Source organism: Anabrus simplex, chromosome 7 (assembly GCF_040414725.1).
Source record: "Anabrus simplex isolate iqAnaSimp1 chromosome 7, ASM4041472v1, whole genome shotgun sequence".
NCBI classification, from domain to species: domain Eukaryota; kingdom Metazoa; phylum Arthropoda; class Insecta; order Orthoptera; family Tettigoniidae; genus Anabrus; species Anabrus simplex.
In genome coordinates, this window is record NC_090271.1 from 61,929,686 (window position 1) to 61,951,077 (window position 21,392).

General features: G+C 36.9%; 1 protein-coding gene across 4 annotated transcripts in view; it reads left to right on the forward strand.

Moving 5' to 3' along the window:
• LOC136877246 (calpain-5) overlaps positions 1–19,904 on the forward strand; it is a 244,232-nt gene extending 224,328 nt beyond the window's left edge. For all 4 annotated transcript variants that reach the window (XM_068228572.1, XM_067151107.2, XM_068228571.1 and 1 more), the window contains exons 14-15: positions 5,043–5,179; positions 17,181–19,904. In XM_068228572.1, coding sequence (XP_068084673.1) covers positions 5,043–5,179; positions 17,181–17,366 — 323 coding nt within the window. In that variant the 3' untranslated portion in view covers positions 17,367–19,904. The remainder of the gene's footprint in view (positions 1–5,042; positions 5,180–17,180) is intronic.
• Positions 19,905–21,392: the final 1,488 nt, after the last annotated feature.

Consider the following 21,392-nt stretch of genomic DNA (forward strand, 5'->3'; position numbering starts at 1 on the left):
CGGCGTCTCCGAAGACCTTAAAAAGTAGTTAGTGGGACGTAAAACCAATAACGTTATTATTATTATTATTATTATTATTATTATTATTATTATTATTATTATTATTATTATTATTATTATTATTATTATTATTATTATTATTGGGGTTAAGCAGGACAAATTGTGTACTCGGAAATGAACAACAGCCTCCACGAGGTTTGTCCAATTTGTCATAGAATTTGGGGCGTCACTGCATTTCCATTGACCCGCTGTGGGTTGGGGACGCAGGCAAAGAATACACCCATGGTATCCTCTGCCTGTCATACGAGGGGACTAAGAGGGGCGACCAAGGGATGACCAAATTAGAACCAAGAAACTATTTGTGATTAGTACTACCACGCGGGGAACACCATGCGTCGTCTTTACTTGCATGTAGTACCACTGTGTTGGGTACCATATAGGTTTGTGATTAGTAGCAAACGTGGGCATGACTGCTTTTAACAGTACCTGTGATTAGTAGCACTATATGAGCGACACCATGGGATGAAGGAACTCATGGTTCTGGCTTGCCTATGATTAGTACCCACTCTATGAGGAACACCACGGGATAGTACGAGTCCCTGTGGTTAGTACACTTAGATGATGAACACCATAGGTTTGCGTTGCCTGTCAAGGGCGCCGCAATGTGCGAAACACATTAGGCCTGTAATACATGTGCGAATTTCATTACCTGTGAGTCGTAACATAATGTATGGAATACCACGAGTCTACGCTACTCTTGATTAGTACCGCAACATGGGAAATACCATGGTTCTGCGTTTCTAGCGATAAATACCATTATGAGGGCCGATGACCTAGATTTTGGACCCGTTTCGAGAACGAGCATATTCTAATCAATTCAGCATCGTGCTATAGAAGCAGTCCCTTGGTCCATACTACTATTGTTTTGTGTCAGGTTCTGTGCAGGTGAGGCACTGTGGGTTGGGTCGGATCCACTGATCATTTTAACTTCATAACAATCCATTCATTCTTTGTCCTCAGGCTTTGAATTCTGGTCAGTGGAGGATTTTGGACTTTTAATTTGTCATCTCATTTCGTACCATTAGGGGCCGATGACCTCGATGTTAGGCCCCTTTAAACAACAAATATCAATCAATCAATCAATCAATCAATCAATCAATCAATCAATCAGCATTTCCATTGGTTAACACCTGGTAAGTTATAGATGTCTGTGTGCTGGGTGTAATTCCTAGATTACATTCTGTTAAGTGTTTTTTCTTTTCCTTTTTCTGAATGCTGCTGTGTATCATAATTTGCTGAGTATTTTTAGGAGAATAAGTGTGTGAGAGAGAGAGAGAGAGAGAGAGAGAGAGTGCGTGCGTGCGTGTGTGTGTGTGTGTGTGTGTGTGTGTGTGTGTGTGTGTGTGTGTGATGTTTGAAGTATGCTTCTGTAGTGTATATCTCTTTGTTCTGAATTTTTTTAGTATGTTGTATTTCTTGTTCTTTATTTTGCATAGGAACAAGGTTGCCAAACTTCCCAGATAAAAGCTGGACTATCTGAGTTTGGAATAGAAAAATTGGTGTTGTTGTAAATACATAAGCTGGACATGCTTTAGTCCATATTTTTTAAGTCATGGGTAATTAATTAATTTTCTGATATTTATACAACAGAAGAAACTTTGTTGCATGTGAAGCTCATCATATGACTCAATGTATCTCTAACACTTACATATTCATGTGGAAATTCATCTTTGTGACTGCAGGGTCAGAATGATTTAAAACTCAGCTCTTCCGTGCAGAGCACTTGATACACAAAGTTATGTAGCTGTAGCCAGTAACCAGCATGTTACATGCTTTGCAATGTCATACTTGAGAGCAGCTGCACTCCCTACTCGGCAGTCTCTGCGTGCTGAGCATGGTATGCAGAGTAAGGCTTGTTAAAATTCAATTGAACAGTGACTTCACGGCACCTGTGCTCGTCCAGAGCGCACTCAGTTCTTCTGAAATAGGATTATTGCAGCAGAAGGTAAATTATTGTAAACTGTCCAGAAATTTCAGTCCATCACAGTGAGAATGACAATACATGTGTGTGAAAACCAGACTTTACAACTGTGGTAGATCAAGGTAACAAAATATTTTGTTTTGTACAGTAATTACAGAAGTATGAAACATAATACAGCTAAATACAGAAGTGTTCTCATATGTGAATGTGTCTGCAAAACTGATACAAACATACTTTAAACAATACTGTCACTCTTTTCTTATTCCAGTTAATAACTTGAAACAGGAGAATCCCACTATCGGCAGCCCTGAAGATGGTTTTCCGTGGTTTCCCATTTTCACACCAGGCAAATGCTGGGGCTGTACCTTAATTAAGGCCACGGCCGCTTCCTTCCAACTCCTAGGCCTTTCCTATCCCATCATCGCCATAAGACCTATCTGTGTCGGTGTGACGTAAAGCCCCTAGCAAAAAAAAAAAAAGAAACAGGAGAATATTTTTGTCTTTGACTCACAAGGAGAGGCCACAGCTGTGTGTTCACTCAATTTGTTCAAACTTAAAAAAAAAATAAGCAGATATGTGTATGAAAATATGTGCCATTGGCCTTCATTTAATAAGACAATGGCCTTTTAAATTTAAAGCCTGCATACCCGTTGGCTATTTGCGTAAGTAACTGTAGCACCTTTGATCTGGTGGCCAGTGTCCCTGACATGTCAGAACATCATTTTTCATTTACCTTTTGTTTTCCCTCTTCTTTTTAAAAAAAGTCTGTTTTTTTCCTTTTGTCCATGTAAACAATGCACAGATTAAATAAGAGAAGTAACATAACAAATATTTAGTTCTTCTTCCTGGTTGAACCGTGTTGTTGTTTTCTCTACATTCCGTACAGTTTGCTGATGTTTTAAATACATTGCAGTATTCTTTGTCAAGGCGACTGAAATACCCCTTCTTGATCCGTGGTAATCAGTCTCCCAGGTAGCAATCAAACTACAAAAGTAGTTATTGTCCTTGGCCTTAAATATCCTTCTCTCTCTGGCTGACATAAGTTCCTAGCAGTCTTGTTTGAATTCTGGATCCTTAAGTGTCACAGCCAGGTGTTGGGAATTGCCAGTACTATTACGTAACCTTGAGGTTTCTCCAGCATGTTTATGTTGTGGTCTGCATCTCTTACTCTATGTATAATAGACATCGAAGAATTGCTGATTTTATATCCTTCTTCTAAATTCATATTGTTCGGGTGTTTCTTAATTTTGATATCCTCATGGATTTTCCTTTCGAGATTCCAGAGAATAGCTGCTAAGATCTTGGTCCTGTCCCCTGGAATCTCAAAAGGAACATCTGTGAGGCCATTGAAATCAAGAAACACCCAAACAATATGGATTTAGAAGAAGAATATAAAATTAGCAATTCTTGGATGCCTCTTATACATAGATTTAGATATGCAGACCACAACATAAACACGCAGGACGAACTTCAAGTTACGTAATAGCACTGGCAATTCCCACCACCTAGCTATGACGCACAGTGTTCCAGAATTTTCACGAGAACGCTAGGAGTTTACGTCATCCAGAGAGAGAAGGATATTTAAAGCAAAGGACAGTAACTACTCTCGTAGTTTGATTGCTGCCTGGGAGACTGATTACCTCCATCGCCTTGATGCAGAATACTGCAATGTATTCGAGACGTTGGCAAACTGTACGAAATGTAGAGAAAACAACAACACGGTTCAAACTGGAAGAAGAACTAAATAACTCTACACACTGTGGAAGTTTCACTTCTAAGCTACATAATAAATATGTTTATTATCCTGAGTTGTAGGTATAATATTCCTCTAATTACTAAACAAATATATGTCCACATTCTAACAAAATGCTTAATTCATAATGTATTTGCTTGAAGATGGTTTCACTACATCTTACAATGTTGACCTTCATTGATTTATTCTATGACAAATTAAAATGCAAAGAAAAAGTATGACAAACTTGTATGATTGGCATTTTAAATAAAAAAATTCTTAAAACAATTTGTAGTATCAGCACTTTTTTATTTTTACCTTTACTGACTCTTTGTTGTAAAACATGAACAGTTTCACTCTCTTTCCATCTCTTATCATAACTACAGCAGTGGTTATAACAATACTGTAACAGAAAAGGGGAAGATTTTTCAAGCCACGAGTGACACAGCAGGACGATTGTAAATGGGTTTATGACACGGTGTATATTTAATCTACACAATTTCTAGACCACGTGCACAAAGAATAACAGATGAAAGGTAAAGAGAAATGAAGAAGAAAAGAGAAGGTGAACTGAGATGCAGGTGCACCTTGAACCCATGACACCTGCGTGAAAGTCAGGTACATTTACCACTAGATCAGCAGTATGTCAGACAGACACACGCAAAGTGCCAACAGGTATGCAGGCTGTTATATTTAAAGGGTTAGTTTTTCATTCAATAAGAGCCAGCGCCTCAAAGCCTTCATTCCATCTGTTTAATTTTGGTGCAGATCAGCTTTCTAAAGTTTGAACGAAATCAGTGACCCCTTAGCTGTGGCTTCCCATTGTTAAATTCTACTACACAACATACGAACTAAACTTACACCACTACACTTGTGCGTGTTTATAGTAATATGACTACTGATCACTCTGCGATATACTTTCTGCCTGAATGGCTCTTACTGGCTGCTGCTATAGATTCACAACACTTCAGTTTGTAAACAGGTACAATTTAGTTGGTGTTGGGTTAATTTAATATCATGCTCTTCTGGTATACATCACAGGATTTGTAATGGAGGTTTTTATTGTGAAGGCAGGCATGTGGGAGCGTTGGATAAATGGAGCTGCTGCTGATGACTGGTGAATAGTACAGTGGGACTTTTACATCATGAGAATGCAATTTAGTGATTATTATAGCAAAAATCTGGAATAAAGCTAATTTATAACAATTTATTAGAGAAAGTTTCTTTCTTATTTATCTGGTTTATTGACTAGAAATATCCTCAGTTATTGGAAAGATCTGATCCATGGAACAACTCATTTCCTGTCTGAATATTTATTGGTGTTTTCAGCTTGTGATGCTTTTTGCAAGATTGACTGTGAAGGCAATTCAGGAAGAACAGTTGTCCTTGGAAACTCTTTAAATCCGACTTGGAATGCATCGTTTGTATTCTATCGCAAGAAAATGGATTCTCCCATCAGAATAAGGGTAACAATTTCCACTATTTGTTTATTACTTTCCATATTTTTTCAGATAAATTTCAGAATCACAGATATTAAGATGACTGGTTTATTTTTGGTGTGAGGGGAACAATTACAGATTTTTTTGTTAACTGGAGAACATACCTTATAAAATGTGTTCAAGATATTATTTTGATCACAATAATTATAAAATATTCCGTATCCCTACTAACAAATTATTTGTATGGATTGCATGGCATTCATTGTTAATTTTTTATAGTACAAACTCGAGAATTATTTTATAAAACGAACCTATCTAGTTATTCTGTGTTGTAATGGCAAACCCTCCTTGGTTCAAATTAGATAAGTAAATGTTTTTTCCTTCTTTTTGTCTAGTAGTTTAACGCTGGACTAGCACACATGATTTTTAGTTCGATGGCGTAGAAAAGAGACTAGCAAGAAGCAGCCAGGGCCTTCATTAAGGTATAACCCCAGCATCAGGGGCGTAGCCAAGGGAGGTTTACTGGGGGGTTAGACCCCCACTTCCTCCAATCCAATTTTTACAAAAGAAAATAAACAGAAACTGACAATAAACAGGTGAAAGTTAACTCAAAGTGTTGGCTCTTTTGAACATTCACAGAGACAAAATAGTAAAACCATCAGATCTCTTGAATCTGTTTTCCAAGAAGCCTCAAAAGTTGGATTTTAGATTGTTATCTGAACATACCATTCGCTGTAAAACTATTCACTTTGATCATATTGGTTATGTTCTGTATTTTAATGTAAGATTTTGTAAGCCAACTCACTTGGTATGTTATACTTTTATTTGGGATTACATAGTATGGAGTGATTTATGAAAAATGTCTTAATTGTATTGAAAGACTGGAAGCTGTAAGAGCTCTGAATTTCAACAATATTGGGCATGATCAAGACATGTAGAAACGAACAACTGCTGCTGGCTGATAGAGGAATGAAAGAGCCAGCTACTTAACCACAAGTAAACTACAACACAGAAGCCAATTTGAAGGCTCAGATTAACATTCAAGTTGATAATTCAAATGGATTTGAATTAAACATAGCCTAATAATAGAAGTTTTTTAAGTTTTTCAGTTGATTGTATACAATATAAATTTAATTTGTTGGCTCCACAGTTCAGGTGCCGTAGCTGAGCGCTTGCATTCAGGAAATGGTAGATTTGAATCCCACTGTTGGGATCCCTGAAGATGTTTTATCTTAGTTTCCCATTTTCATGCCAAGCAATTAACAGAGGCCTTTTCCATTCTTGCATTGCCAAAAATCTTAGATGCGTTAGTGACGTTAAAGCGTTCAAAAGAACCCTCTCTTGCTCTGATATAATTCCATGTAATTTTTTTCAGGCAATTCTTTGGATGTGTTGTTGTTGTTGTTGTTGTTGCTGTTTCCTTTTAATTTTATTGCTATGCTATTGTAAGCAAGCCTAGGCTCTTCTTCTTCTTATTATTATTATTATTATTTTGGCCCACTTTGATCCACAGTAAACAAATGACTTCCTGGTTAGTCCTTATTTCTTCTCCCAGAACTTCTTCATTTCACTATGGTTCCTTTTTTTATTTATTTTTATTTTATTTTGTTGATAAATAGGGTTCCAGAGAGCAAGAGCTCTGTCAGGAGGAACAATACATAGATGATCTCAACAATGGCAGATTAAGGTCTAAGGGCTGGTTTGCACGGGTAGAGTAGCGAGGCGAGTAGAGTAGATAGTAGAGTAGCCACGTTACTCTACTCTACTACTGTCTGGTAGAGTTGACACTTGTATCGTTCATACGGGAGTAGTCATACAGTAGAGTAGAGTAGTAGCACCATGTCAAGACGAAAGCACATCGTAACAAAGAGTTTAAAGACATTTGCATTTACAGCCCAGGTGTAGAGATTAAGTTTCAAGACCTGACATTGTACTGTAAATAATAATGCAAGAGGTTAGTGAAGCATTAGAAGAAGCAAATGAGGAAAGAAGGGAATAGGTAAGAGGCTGGCTTAGGAGAGATACTCGGGGCATCAACATTAATTCTGAGAGAACTTGCGACAGAGCATAGGCTAAAGAAGAATACAGAAAGTGTATGAGATCGAAGCCTGATAACTTTCAGACACTGTTAGATGCTATAACACCGCAAATTCAAAGACACAACACAGTGATGAGAAATGCAATAACACCGAGATTTAAGCTTGAGGTGACTCTGAAGTTCTTGGCCAATGATAATAGCCATCAATACACTGTAAATCACGCTGGCGTAGGCCTAATTTGTAGTAGCTACTTTGCCATAAATACCCCAATGACTGATCTATTTATATAATTCATTTATTCATTGCTTGTACGGCCCAAGTGTAGAGATTAAGTTTCAAGACCTGACATTGTACTGTAAACAATAATTATTTTGGATATTCCAAACAAAATATGAACATTATTCTATTTGTTGTGGACATTACTGTTATTGCTTAAAACTAATGGCATTGTCAAGTGATACGAGGTAGAAGATCCCTATGTATGTTATCAATATGATTAAAGTACAAAGTCCTGCATCATTGTCTAACTTAAACACGTCGAGACACATGATGAACACGCTGTGTAACACTGAAACTTGAGAAACCTTCATCTAAAGGGACAATCCAGCTGACACTTGTTTATATTTGTTTTTGCATCTTCGAAACTATTATAGGTTTTTTAAAATCCTTCTTCCATCGAAAAGAGGGAGGTCTGTTCTCCATTATAGGACAATACACCTGCATTTGTTTGACCTCTAAAGGTGTACCTCCCCTTAATATCACTGAGCTATAATGTTATGTTGTGGCTTTCTTTATTAATCTGCTCACCCTCCAGGGTTGATTTTTCCCTCGGAGTCAGCGAGGGACCCACCTCTACCGCCTCAAGGGCAGTGTCCTGGAGCATGAGACATTGGATCGGGGGATACAACTGGTGAGGATGACCAGTACCTCGCCCAGACAGTGTCACCTGCTATGCTGAACAGGGGCCCTGGTGGGGGATGGGAAGATTGGAAGGGATAGACAAGGAAGAGGGAAGGAAGAGGCCGTGGCCTTAAGTTAGGTACCATCTCGGCATTTGCCTGGAGGAGAAGCGGGAAACCACGGAAAACCACTTCCAGGATGGCTGAGGTGGGAATCGAACCCACCTCTACTCAGGTGACCTCCCGAGGCTGAGTGGACCCCGTTCCAGCCCTCGTACTACTTTTCAAATTTCGTGGCAGAGTTGGGAATCGAACCCGGACCTCCGGGGGTGACAGCTAATCACACTAACCACATCACAGAGGCGGACGGCTTTCAGTATTACCTTGCAAATTATACTTTACTAAACCACTTAAGAGAGGGAGTGTAGATGTCGGTGGCACCACCTCCAGACTTCTTGGATTTATGAATTTTCGTCAGTTCTTGATTGTAGGTTCATCGTATTTAAAAAGAAAAAAAAGTTTAAGTTCCATGAAACCAAAACTTTCTTTACCCATTTTCGTAATCAAGTCCTCTTCCGCTGCCCGTCTCAGTTTCTGTAAATAATGCTGTTTATGTTCCATAAACATTCTTTTTTCACTGTCAGTTCTACAAATTTACATGTTTTTTCTTCCGTACACTTGATTTTGCCACCAAATAAACGCACAAAAATGCTCAGTTTACTCAGCGGAATACCGTCAGTACACACATGGAAATAGGCAAATGATGCGCCAACTGAAAAAATCGAGCATCCTCGGCCTTCTCTGCCAGCTCTCGGAGCTCGGTTCCGGTGGAGGGGGTAGAATTGTGGTAGAGTTACTTTACCACAGTGGAAACCCACTCTACTCTACTGCATACTAGCTCCTCTACTCTACTTGCTACTATCCCAGTCGTTTACACAATGCTAGTAGCTCTACTATCCGCTCTACTCGCCTCGCTACTCTACCCGTGTAAACCAGCCGTAAGGGCTAAAAGTGAAAGAGTAATAATAGTGGTTTTACATATGATTTGAGTATCACTATTTACCTAATGGAGAGAATTATATTAAGTAAGTGGATTTTTATCAAAGTAACAATACAGGAGGAACAACGTTTTTGACTTTTTAGGTGACTTTGGAAATAAAGAATATGAGAAATAACTGTTAGACAGTCATAGTGCCTAACAGGTACTTCTTAAACTTATTACAAAATGGCACAGTTTTAGAGATGATTGCTATATTGTCAGGAATGCTGTTATATTCAGATATTAGTAAGTGTTGCACTCCCTAAGTGCCAAACCTTGTTATATAATTTTGAAAAACATGAAATTTATTATTTAGCCTTGTCTTATATGAATGGATGTCAGTGACTTTAGGATATTCAGAGTTGGTGAACATTTTATTATGCAAGACTTTATGAATAAGAAGTGATGCATTTAATGAGATTAATTTCTTAAATGGTAATATATTGGTTTCAGAGTAAATTTTATTTTGAGAATATAGTTGATGGAATCCATACATAAATATAATAACCCTGTTTTGTAAGACCTCTAAAGTATTTAAGTTATTTTGGGTTGCTTTGGCCCAAATGAAACACAATTAAGTCAAGATTGTATCATTGTGAAATAAGTTAGACGACGAGTATCAATTGTTAGTAGGTACTTAATCTCGCCAATGATACCAGCCAAGACAGATTTTATTTTTTAAGTTTAATATATGAGGTGTCTAGGAGAGAGCACTATCAGTTATTAGTCCAAGATAAACTTCTTTAACCCATTGCATCTTCGAGGTGCCAAATAATATATTTGTAGTTGCATTTAAGTCATTTTGTGATTTATGGAACATCATACAGACAGTTTTCGAGTAATTGGCTGTTAGGAGATTTTTTTCTCAGCCATTCATCTAAAATATGACAGTCATGCTGGATATCTGCAACTATTTGATCTTCAGAATTTGATGACTAGAACAGTGAAGTATCACCTGCCAGAAGTGATATTTTACCCTTGAAAGAGCACAGGGCTATGTCATTAATATATATGAGAAACAAAATTGGACCCAGTATGAAACCTTGTCGTACACCAAATGAGATCTTTTGTAGTTCACTTTCATTCATGCCAATCTGAACATATTGTTGTCGATTTGATAAGAAATCCTTAATCCAGAGCAATGAGGGACCTCTCACACCTGCCTTTTCCAGTTTGTATATTATAAGTTCATGGCTAACACTATCAAAAGCCTTTTTTAAATCAATAAACAGCCCAGCAGTCTTCCAACCTTTATCAGTATGATTTTGAAGTTCAGTTATAATATCCATTATGGCAGGATTCACCCCAGCCTTTTCTCTGAAGCCCTATTGAAGTCTGGAAAAGTAATTGCATTTTCCAAGGTAACTAATAAGCCTAACTTTGACAACAGTTTCTAAGATTTTAGATAATTTAGGCAGTATCGAGATGGGTCGGTAGTTTCCTGGGTCGGATCTATCATTCCCTTTGTGCATAGGAACCACTGTAGAGATTTTTTATGAATCAGGGGCAAAGCCTATTGCAAATGTTACTTTTATCTCCAAAGCTGCCTCTGTGGATCAGTTGGTAGTGTGTCTGCCTCCGGATCCCAAGATAGTTCAGATATTGGACGAGAGTGCTTGATTACAGATTTTGAGAAGTTTACTGGAAATACCATCGCTAGCAACTGAGTGAGCATGTTTGAGAGAATTGATAATTGCAGACACTTTTTCTGGAAAACATGGTTCTAAGAAAAGGGAATTAGGACGATTGTTGATTGTAGCAGTGCGTTCAGGACTGGGAACAATATTTGAGAATTGTGTGGCAGGGACTGAGATAAAATAATTATTCAGGGCATTGCAAATGTTACTTTTATCTCCAAAGCTGCCTCTGTGGATCAGTTGGTAGTGTGTCTGCCTCTGGAGCCCAAGATAGCGGGTTCAAACCCGGTAGAGGTAGTCGGTTTTTAGAAGGGCGGAAAAATGTCCATTCGTCACTCCATGTCGTACGATGTCGGCATGTAAAAGATCTCTAGTGACACATTTGATGTTTATCCGACAAAATTAATTAAATCTCAGCCATTGACGCCCAAGAGAGCTTCGGTTTACTCGGTCTGCCATCTAGTGGGCCTAGAGTAAAACGGAATGTCGAAATTGACGAGCAGACAGCCAGATGGCGTCAACTTGAAATGTCTGCACACGGTAGCTGAGGCCATACGATTATTATTATTATTATTATTATTATTATTATTATTATTATTAATCTCCAAAACATTCATTCCCTAGCTTGATACGAGCAATATTGATTGTTGATTTTTGAAGGTGTACCAAGAACTTCATTCATTTATTTATTTATTTATTTATTTATTTGTTTACTTATTTTCATGCCTTCATTTGTGGCAAAGTTAAGGCTCACGGCCCTCTCTTACACTTAAGCACATATTATCTATAGTAAACTTCATAAAACAGAATAATGAAATAATATAACAAAATATATATCCTAACCTCATTCATTCTTCTATCCATACTGCCATTCATACAAGCTGGTTATACATTTAATAGGTAATCTCGGGAAGACCGCTTGAAAGACGCTAAAGAAGTGCAATTCCTAACACTGACTGGAAGGGAATTCCATAGCCTTGCACCAGACATTGAAAGGAGTGGTTAAATGAAGATGAGCGATGCACAGGAATTGATAGTGTAGTAGTCGATCGTGTGTTATGTTCATAAGAGGAGGAGAGTAAATTAAACTTTGAGGATAAATACTGGGGTTTAGATTCATTCAACAGATGAAATATACGAGTTGCAATGTGAAGATGTCGTAGTTTATTGATTTTTAACCAGAAGAGAATTTCATAATAGGAGAGATATGAGTTGAAAATTTAATTGAAAATATAAACCTAATACATGGGTTCATTGCTCTCTATTATTTTAATGTTTGTTCCATGGTGGCATCTATCATTACAATATCACAATAATTAAGTATGGGAAATATGAGGGTCTGGATAAGTTTAATTTTCATGCTTAGTGGAAGAAGTGATTGGCGAGTTTTGAGAGGACGTAGTGACAAAGCAAAAGTGAAGGCAATAACTTCTTATTAAGGATATTTAACTGCCTTTGTTCCCTGTTATAATAGCTTGTGACTTTTTAGGATTAATTAATAAACAGTTCTTATTAGTATAGGAGCTAATCAGATTTAAAATAGAATTAATCTGATGAATTCCAAACTGAGTATCAACAGCTTTACAGTGATAATATATTTGTAGATCATCTGAATATAAATGATACTTACAGTTATTGAACTGAGAAGATATATCATTGATATATAGAGTAAACAAAAGAGGTCCAAGCAAAGATCCCCGTGGAACACTTGTTTGCTTCGTCTTCCAGTCCGTGGTCATGCCGTTTATGACAACACTTTGTCGTCAATTGGTGAGGTATGAAGCAAAGAGCTGAATAGCAGAGGGACTCGGGTTAAATCTTTGTAGTTTTGCTAATAATATGTCAATATTTACTGTTTCAAACGCACTACTGAAGTCAAGTAAAATAAATATAGTCACTTTCCGCTCATCAATAGCTGTGTGCTTGTTCCTACACTCTTTGCACTGTACATGGCTGCCATGGTGCATGAATCATCTGCAGACAACTTAGGCCTTTTCAGTCTGGCAAGACATCACTCGCAAAGATGTACTCTAAGTTACCCGGGTGACAGAACTGCAGTTTGCCAATGACACTGCATTTCCTGTTCTAACACCTGCTGAACTACAACAGTCATTCAACTCCTGTAAAACTGCATGTGATCGCTTTGGTCTTGCCATTAATCCTAAAAAACAAAACAAGAAAACAGCGAAGGTATTTGAGGCTGTTACCATACGGTACCCCTTATTCTAGGGCAGCTATCCCTTGTGGATTCTCTCTCATCTTAGACACAACTCTGGAACAGGTTGACCATTTTTCATATCTTGGAAGCATCTTGTCTAAATGGTGTATCTGTGAACAAGACATTGATAAAAGAATTGGGGCTGCTCGTGATATCATAAAACTTGAGTGCTTCCACCAACAGAAAATGAGATACATCTTGAATATTAAGTGGGAGGACTATGTGACCAACATGGCAGTTCTCGACAAAGCGCAGCTAAATAGCATCACTCATCAACTGAGGCCATGTTCACCGCATGGGTGATACCAGGCTTCCCCGCCAAATTCTCTGTGGTGAACTTTGCTCCGGCGGTAGACCTCATGGAGCCCCAGCTGAAACAGATCGTGAAGACAACTGGTATAAATGTACAGACATGGGAAGAATGTTCGGTGGACTGTTCACTGTGGCGGAACACTACATCCACTGCTGTCAACTTGCTTGAAAGAGAATGCCGCAGACATCAATAGGCCAAGCGATAAGCAAGAAAACTCCGTCGATTACAACCCCGTCCTCCTGCATCCATTCAGTGTGATGTGTGTGTGTGTGTGTGTGTGTGTGTGTGTGTGTGTGTGTGTGTGTGTGTGTGTGTGTGTGTGTGTGTGTTTATGCCAGGATTGGTCTGTTTAGTCATCGCAAACACATCCATAAACTGAGTTGAACTGGTCATTGTATGCAGGAAGAAGTTATACGTACTTGGATCGAGTTACAGCCGACGACAACGATGTGATAATTTTCAATCATTGAAAGTGTATCTACAACTATCTACATAAACTGTCTGTTTTAAATAATTTCTTTAATAGATTCTTCCTTATATCACATTCCGTGCTCTCCAGAATCCAAAAGCCTAGTTGCATCACTTTTCATGGTGAAGCATTACCATTTCCGGCTGCCCCCTGGAGTAGTTGTCACCGAAGATGTTTTCATCATGTAAATTGTTGAAGTCATTGAGAAAACAGGAGCTCTTGTTTTTCAATATACAGACGTGTTCAAATTATTAGACTAAAGACATGTTTGGTTAAATATTTACATTTATTACAAGATTACATCCACATACATGTTACATTTGTACATCTAATACTTGGTGTGCATACCCTTGTTCTTAATTAACAACTTTATCCTGTTTGGCATTGTAATTATTAACTTTTCACATGAGTTTTTAATTTCTTCGTCGTGGTACCAAATTTCCTGTAGTTTGTTCATCAGATCTTGTTTGGTGGTTATTCTGAATTTTCGTATCCTTTGCTTGACAATAGCCCACAAGTTTTCAAAAGGATTCATGTCAGGGCTATTCCCTGGCCAGGGTAACACTTTCAGCTGCTTCTCTTCCAAAAACTTGGAGACACTTTTGGCTTTGTGGCAAGGTGCCCCGTCATGCATAAAAATGCTATCTTCAATTGGGAACCACTCACTTATTTGGGGAAAGAGTTCCTTTTCAAGGATTTCTTTATATTGATCTTGCCTCATTGTCCCTTCTACAATATGCAATTTGCCAGGCCCTTTCACAGACATCACACTCCATACCATAATTGATGTGGAATGCTTCACAAATTGTTGCACGCATTCGGACTTGAAGGCTTCCCCTGGCCTCCTACGAGCATACTGGCTGCCTTCTTCCATCACAGAGAACACAGATTCTTCGCTGAAGGATACCTGAAGGATATGAACAGAATTCTAAATTAAAAATGATGCTAATTTAATATTAGCACAGAAAACCCCAACAATTCCAAAATTCAGATTTGTATTTTTCGAATGACATCACAATTTGCATAACAATTTGGAGCACAAACTCTTAATTTTGCAATGAAATCCCCATTAATCTGTCGTAGAATTGTACATACCTTTGCCCAGTCCTCACTTGTCCACTCTTGCACTTGTCTGGCCCACTGCAGTCTCTTGGATTTCATTGCTGTTGTGTTTTTCTGTTTCTTCCTTGGTCGGCATCCTTTTAAACCAGCTTCAAACAAACTCCTCTTCAATGTCACAGGAGACACTTCAACACCAAAACCTTCTAGTTGATGGCTCAAGTCAGTAGACGTAAGTGTACGATTCAGTGTTGCCATATTCACGAGTCGTCTCATTGTTCTAGGAGTTATCTTCCTCTTGCGTCCACACTTATTTGCTCTCTTTGTCTCGTATTTACCACTTTCCTGGACTGAAAGTTTGATTCTGCTGACGGTTTTCTATGATATTTTCATTTTGTTAGCTATTTCCTATTGTGTATAACAGTTTTTAGCGATAAGTGCAGCCACAACTGCAGCTTTCCTAGGTGAAATGTCTTTTTGTCTTCCCATAACCTCACTTTATTTTTCAGAGTTTTGAAGAGTTATCCTTATATTAAACAAAATCAAGTTTACAGGCTTTATAATGTCTTGATAAGGTAGAAAGGGGTATGCTAAAATGAAAACCAAGCCTAAGTTCACCAGACAAACATAAAATAACACCATAAACGGAATGTCAAAGCATGTGCACTGCAAGGTTACACTCATACAATTTGGAGGAAATCTGACAAATGTTGCCAACCGTGATAAAATTTATTGATCTGTGAGTTGCCTGAAAGGGAAATGTCTTAGTATCAATCAAGAATGAATTAACCAGTAAAAATAATAAGGTATTATACTTTTCTCTCCTATTTTTATACTATGGAACTTAGGATTATTCAAAATATATTCTTTAGTCTAATAATTTGAACACGTCTGTAGAACTGAGGTTGTAAGCCCTAGGGCCCTTTTCTCTCAGGGTAGGTATCCAAGCCTTTGAGAATCCTTTCTCTAACCACAGGGCAGTGATCTTATTAATCAGCCTTAGTTGGGAAGGACTCCCTCTTCTGCCAGTTCCACCGTACTGATGATCATCATCTCTGCCTTCACTATTGTTGAGGTTTACACAGGTAATATTGTGGTAGTATGTAGAAAGAAGGTGCTGGATAATAGGACATAGATGAATACAGAGGAAAGCAATACAAAACCATTACGTCCATTGTAATTGCACCCAGAAGTATAAACTCCATGTCCTAGACAATGTCTGTGAAGCATGTAGAGTACCTGTCTTCTTCATGGTTTCCATGGCATTAATGGGAAATATAACAAGATGGCTGACACTTAGAGTAAACATGATAAACAAATACACCGACTGTCTCTCTACGTAGTGTTATGTATGGACTGAATTGTAGGCAAAACAAAATGGCTGACACTTAGGGTACAAAAGATACATAATATTTGTCAAAATATCAACATGAAATGATCTCAGATCCACTAGACAACACTACCACACTCTCAATACATGTTATATTGTCTCAAACACTGCTAGAAAATCATAAACAAAGCACAGTTCCTTCTTACAGGTGGAGATTTGCTGCACCAAAATTACACATGTATCTGCTGCCATTATCATTATTATCATCATAATCGTCATTATTATTATTATTATTATTATTATTATTATTATTATCATAATTTTTTTGCTATTTGCTTTACGTTACACTGACAGAAATAGGTCTTATGGTGATGATGGAATAGGTTTAGGAATGGAAAGGAAGTGGCCATGGCCTTAATTAATTTGCCTAGTGTGAAAATGGGAAACCATAGAAAACCATCTTCAGGGCTGCCAACAGTGGGGTTCGAACCCACTATCTCCTGGATGCAAGCTCACAGCTGCGCGCTCCTAACCGCACAGCCAACTCGCCCGGTATTATTATTATTATTATTAATAATAATAATAATAATAATAATAATAATAATAATAATAATAATAAAAAGCTGCTTTTAGACCTGACAGATCACACAATCTAAAAGCTCTTCATGGATTTGCCATTGAAGATTAGTACACATTGTACTAACAGTTGAAGGGCTGGTGCATGGTATGTTACACAGGCATAACTGTGAAAGATAAATGAGCAAATATGAAAGTTGCTGAGGTTAGTGAGCAATGAGCATATTGCACCCCGAGAAACTTCTTGAATAGGCCTTTGTTCATTGTCTTTTGAGGAACAATAGGTATTGTGGATGAGTTCAGTTGAATCGTGTCCACTCTTGTGTGAAATGTCATAAACTCCTTCAGTGCATAGATGGTGTGAAACTTCTTTTGATGTGTATTCTGTGAATCTGCTTCGTATTTTTGAAAACTACTATCATTTCTAAGATTTCCTTTCTGTCCTGCAGGTCTTCCATCACAAAGTATGTCTATCCAACAACTTTGCAGGCCAAGTCCTTTTGCCTGCCCCCTTGAACCAGCAACCAACTCCATTGGAACTTCCCCTAATGGACAAGAAAGTTGATGATCCTTCTCCTACTCAGGGCAAGCTTATTGTTGTGGTGTACACCACTGACAACTTCATGCTGGTCTAAGTGCCTCACAGTCCATGTTTCAGTTGGATCATGTGGTTTTAGCCAGATAATTGTTTTTGTTAAAAATATAATTCTATATTTTTTTAGAGAGATTTTTTAATGCCTGAGGAATTGTTTGTACAATTTATTATGTAATTGGGAACTGTGTGATTTGTGTGACACTTTCAGCACTGCTAAATCTAGGATATGATAAGATATATAAACAATGCTAACATTTGTTCTAAATCTTTAACATCTGAATTTTGAAGTATAAAATAGGATCAAAACGACACTGTATAGAAAGAAAACCAGATCCATGTGGGCATTTTGAGATGGACATTTGAAAGTTTTGAGCTCCAGGAGATTTATTTCCTCGATGTATGGGTTATTGTAATATTTATGTTGATACCATTATGGAAATTCAATTATTATGATGAGCAATTAGCTTGATACTGAGACGAGTGCAAAGTTTCCAGTTATGTGTAATGTGCAGAGAAGCATTGGGACCCATACACAAAATTTAGCCTAATTTTTGAGCCAAAAAAGAAGGGTCAGTGTGATGCAGCTTTGGGTTCAGGAAGATAAAGTACTCATAACTAGACCTCTAGCATGTGTTCTTATTGACCAATAATGTCAAGCTTTCCTTCATCTCTTTTTAATCAATTATTCTTTAAATTTTCTCTGGTAGTTGTTCCACATATGAGGTGTCCTTTAGAACCCAGACTATCCCTTTGTTTAGTGCATACCTTTAATGTGTTTATTGAAGGAATGTTCATAATGTTTTATACTGTTTGATATTTTTATATTTATATACTGTACAAGAATTGATATTTTACCCCTTTATTGATGTATATTTGTGAAGAGTGTTTTAATACGACATATTCTTTTATGTATAGTTCTCTTTGTGAAGATAGTTAAACATATTTTAGAGCAGACGTGCTGGATTTGAGAGAGATCTGTCAACTTCCATTCCTAATCTGTTACTGATCTAGAAGTATGTTGAGTGGTCATCCAGATGTTCCTGAGCTTGGGATTACTTCCAAATATTAAATCTGGAACAAGTTGTATGAAACTGCAGAGTGACATTACTCTCAGTCACCAGCATTTTCTGACTTAAGGTAATCCTCTGAATTTTTTCCTTGTATGATTATTCTTGATTACTGGTCTAGTAATTAGAAAAACATTGAGAGAAAATGCACTAAATAAAAACCAATGAAAATTTAAATTTCAGCAGGAGGGGGTGTGGTGTAGGTTTTCAGTATACATAAATTAACTGAAGAAAAAGCAAAAAATGGTTATAATCTGTTCTGATGATTGTGAATTTCTTATTCAATCTTCATAGCAGAAAGTTTTAAAGATGATGGTTAAAAGGGCCTATTATATAGCTGGTTACTATTAATAAAATATTACAAAAAGTGGAGTTCATTTCATATATATACTTACACTGTTACTGATTTCTTTGCTTAGTTTCACACATGTATTTACCTGATACAACTAGTTTCAAAATATAAGAAAAAGTCAGAAAAATATTGAGAAACCAATCTACTACACCATCACTAAACAATTTGTCCCAAATTTGAACTTGGAACCAATCACACTCAAGAATATTAGAATGAGTATTGACTATGCTTATAAATTTGTGTTCATCACTTGTCTGTCCTGTTGTTTACTATTGGGCCACTCTCAAGAGATAGTTGTTAAGTGTTTTGCCTTAAAATCACTTGTACAAACCTTTGTCCTTGTATGTACCTCATTATTACAGTGTGACTTGTTAAGTGCCTGGCATGAACAGTGCACCCATCAAGACTCGGGGAGTTCAAGTATATTCAACATTTTCAGTGCATTTCTTCTTATATGCTGTTGAATTATTTGTTAAATGATACATCAAGAAACACATTTCTCTGAGGAAAACTTCAGTATAAAGGCTTGTTGGATAGCAGCTGACAGTTAATTTATCAATCTTGGAATAAGAAACACAGTACATTTGTGTTAGAAAATTTGTGTTTATGTGGAATTGAACCAAGAAGTGTGTTTTTTATGTGTTGTTATAGTTCAATTTCACTAATTCCTTATTCCTTAGTTAAAAAATAAATAAAACAACTCTCACTTTCAGTAGTAACCTGTAACCAGTGGTCTTTTCCTATAAAGTGACTTGCCAACCAAAGTGGGGATAGAACTCTTAAAACTCTTGAGGTGGGCAAAATTTAAATCCTGTTGCCATGATTTCCTATTTGCTTTTGGTCCATATGCAAGAGGTATTCTGGTAAAATTTGTTTCCTTAAGTCACTTATTCAAACATAACAGACTTATTTTGTGGATAATTAAGAGGCTTAAGTTAACTTCAGTTCAAGGTTATGGAGCAGGAGCTAGCCTAAAAAACTGTGGAAGACAGCAATAATAATGGAAATCTGTTGATGGTCTCATAAGGTATTGCTCCACTACCATTGAGAATCATTTGTAACATACATATTTCTAGACTTGCATGTGCAGGGTTGCCAGGCATCTATATTTTAAAGAGTGAGCTATGTTCCACAGTGTCTGAAGTTCTCCACGACTTCAATAATTCCTTATTCCTTAGTTAAAAAAAAAAATAATAATAATAATACAAATTTCAGTAATAATCTATAACTAGTGGTCTCTTTCTATAAAGAAGCATAAGTGTACTTTCAGTCAACTGAATATGATTACCAGTAGTTGAAAGTTTTGTTGTAATTCTGTTATAAAATAAAAATAAACATATAACAAAAACAAGAAGTATGACATGAAGTAGCCACTCTGTCCAAGATGATTAGTGGATGAGAGACCTAGAAATGAGAAAACAGCTGTTATGTATTTTAAATAATTTCAGATTTGTTAAGTGATTCATTAGCCATAGCACTTAGTCAACACACCTATCCATCGTAGAAGAAATACATTTTTACTGACATGATCTTTTTTCTACCCTTTTTTATGAAAGTAAAGTTATCTCTCCTTCAGAGTAAGTGAAGTTTAGGAATATGCAACCCTCAGTGATTCCTCTGTATCCATAGTACTGAATAGCATTATAGTACAAGTGACAAAAATGTCAATTCATTTTCACAACCAAATTGTGGAATAGATTTCCTGTTATTTTAGTCACTGTCAAGAAATAAATTACAGTATTAATCTATTCAATGTGTTTCAAAATTGGAATGAAGTGCAATTTACTGATAGAAAGAATACAGGTTATTATGCATTTTTCACTTGGAAGATTATTTTCCTCTACAGTTGAAAGAATGTAAGAAACAAAACAAAAAACAAACTCCTGTTTTAACAGTATGCTGAAAATGACATGGTAATAGAAATAACAGATTTTTTAACCCTGCAAAATAAAATGTCTAAGATGTCTAATTGGAAAGGATTATCATCAGCTTATGAAATACTTAAGCACTGTTCATGTGGTGATTTGAAAACCTAATGGAATCCCACAAAAGATCAGTAAAATTTTGCAGGTGTCCTTCATGGGAAACTGGAGATGCTTCCATGTGTGTGTTGAAGATTTTAATTTGAGGATTGTTACGTTGTAGATACATTTTTTTCTCAACTAACCTCTCTGGTTGACCTCTGAGTTGTTTAAACCTTACAGTTTTTTTTATAAAACATATGAGGCAAAACTATCTGAAAGAAACAATCTTAGAAGAAATGTCAATAAAAAACCAAACAGTGTTCAACCTCTGAATATCCAAAATTTTCAAGAATTTGAAATAATTGCCCTTATAATCAAACTGAAAGAAGGTAACTTTAAAGCTTTTTAGTCTATCAAACACTAAATATAACCGTAAATATACTATTAAGCAAAAATGATATGTTTTGTTCTTGAGAGAACACCATTAAAGATTCCTTTAAATCACTTTAGAAACTTTGAAACATGTATGTTTAAGATAAGAACAAGACAGTTTAGACCCACTAACCAGGAATCTCTTTCATGCTTCGGGCAACTGGTACAGCCAAAGCTCCCAGATTTGCTACTAAAGGAAGAAGAATCACCTTGTCAGACCTGGGACAGAATAAAAAAGATTGTCTCCTCAT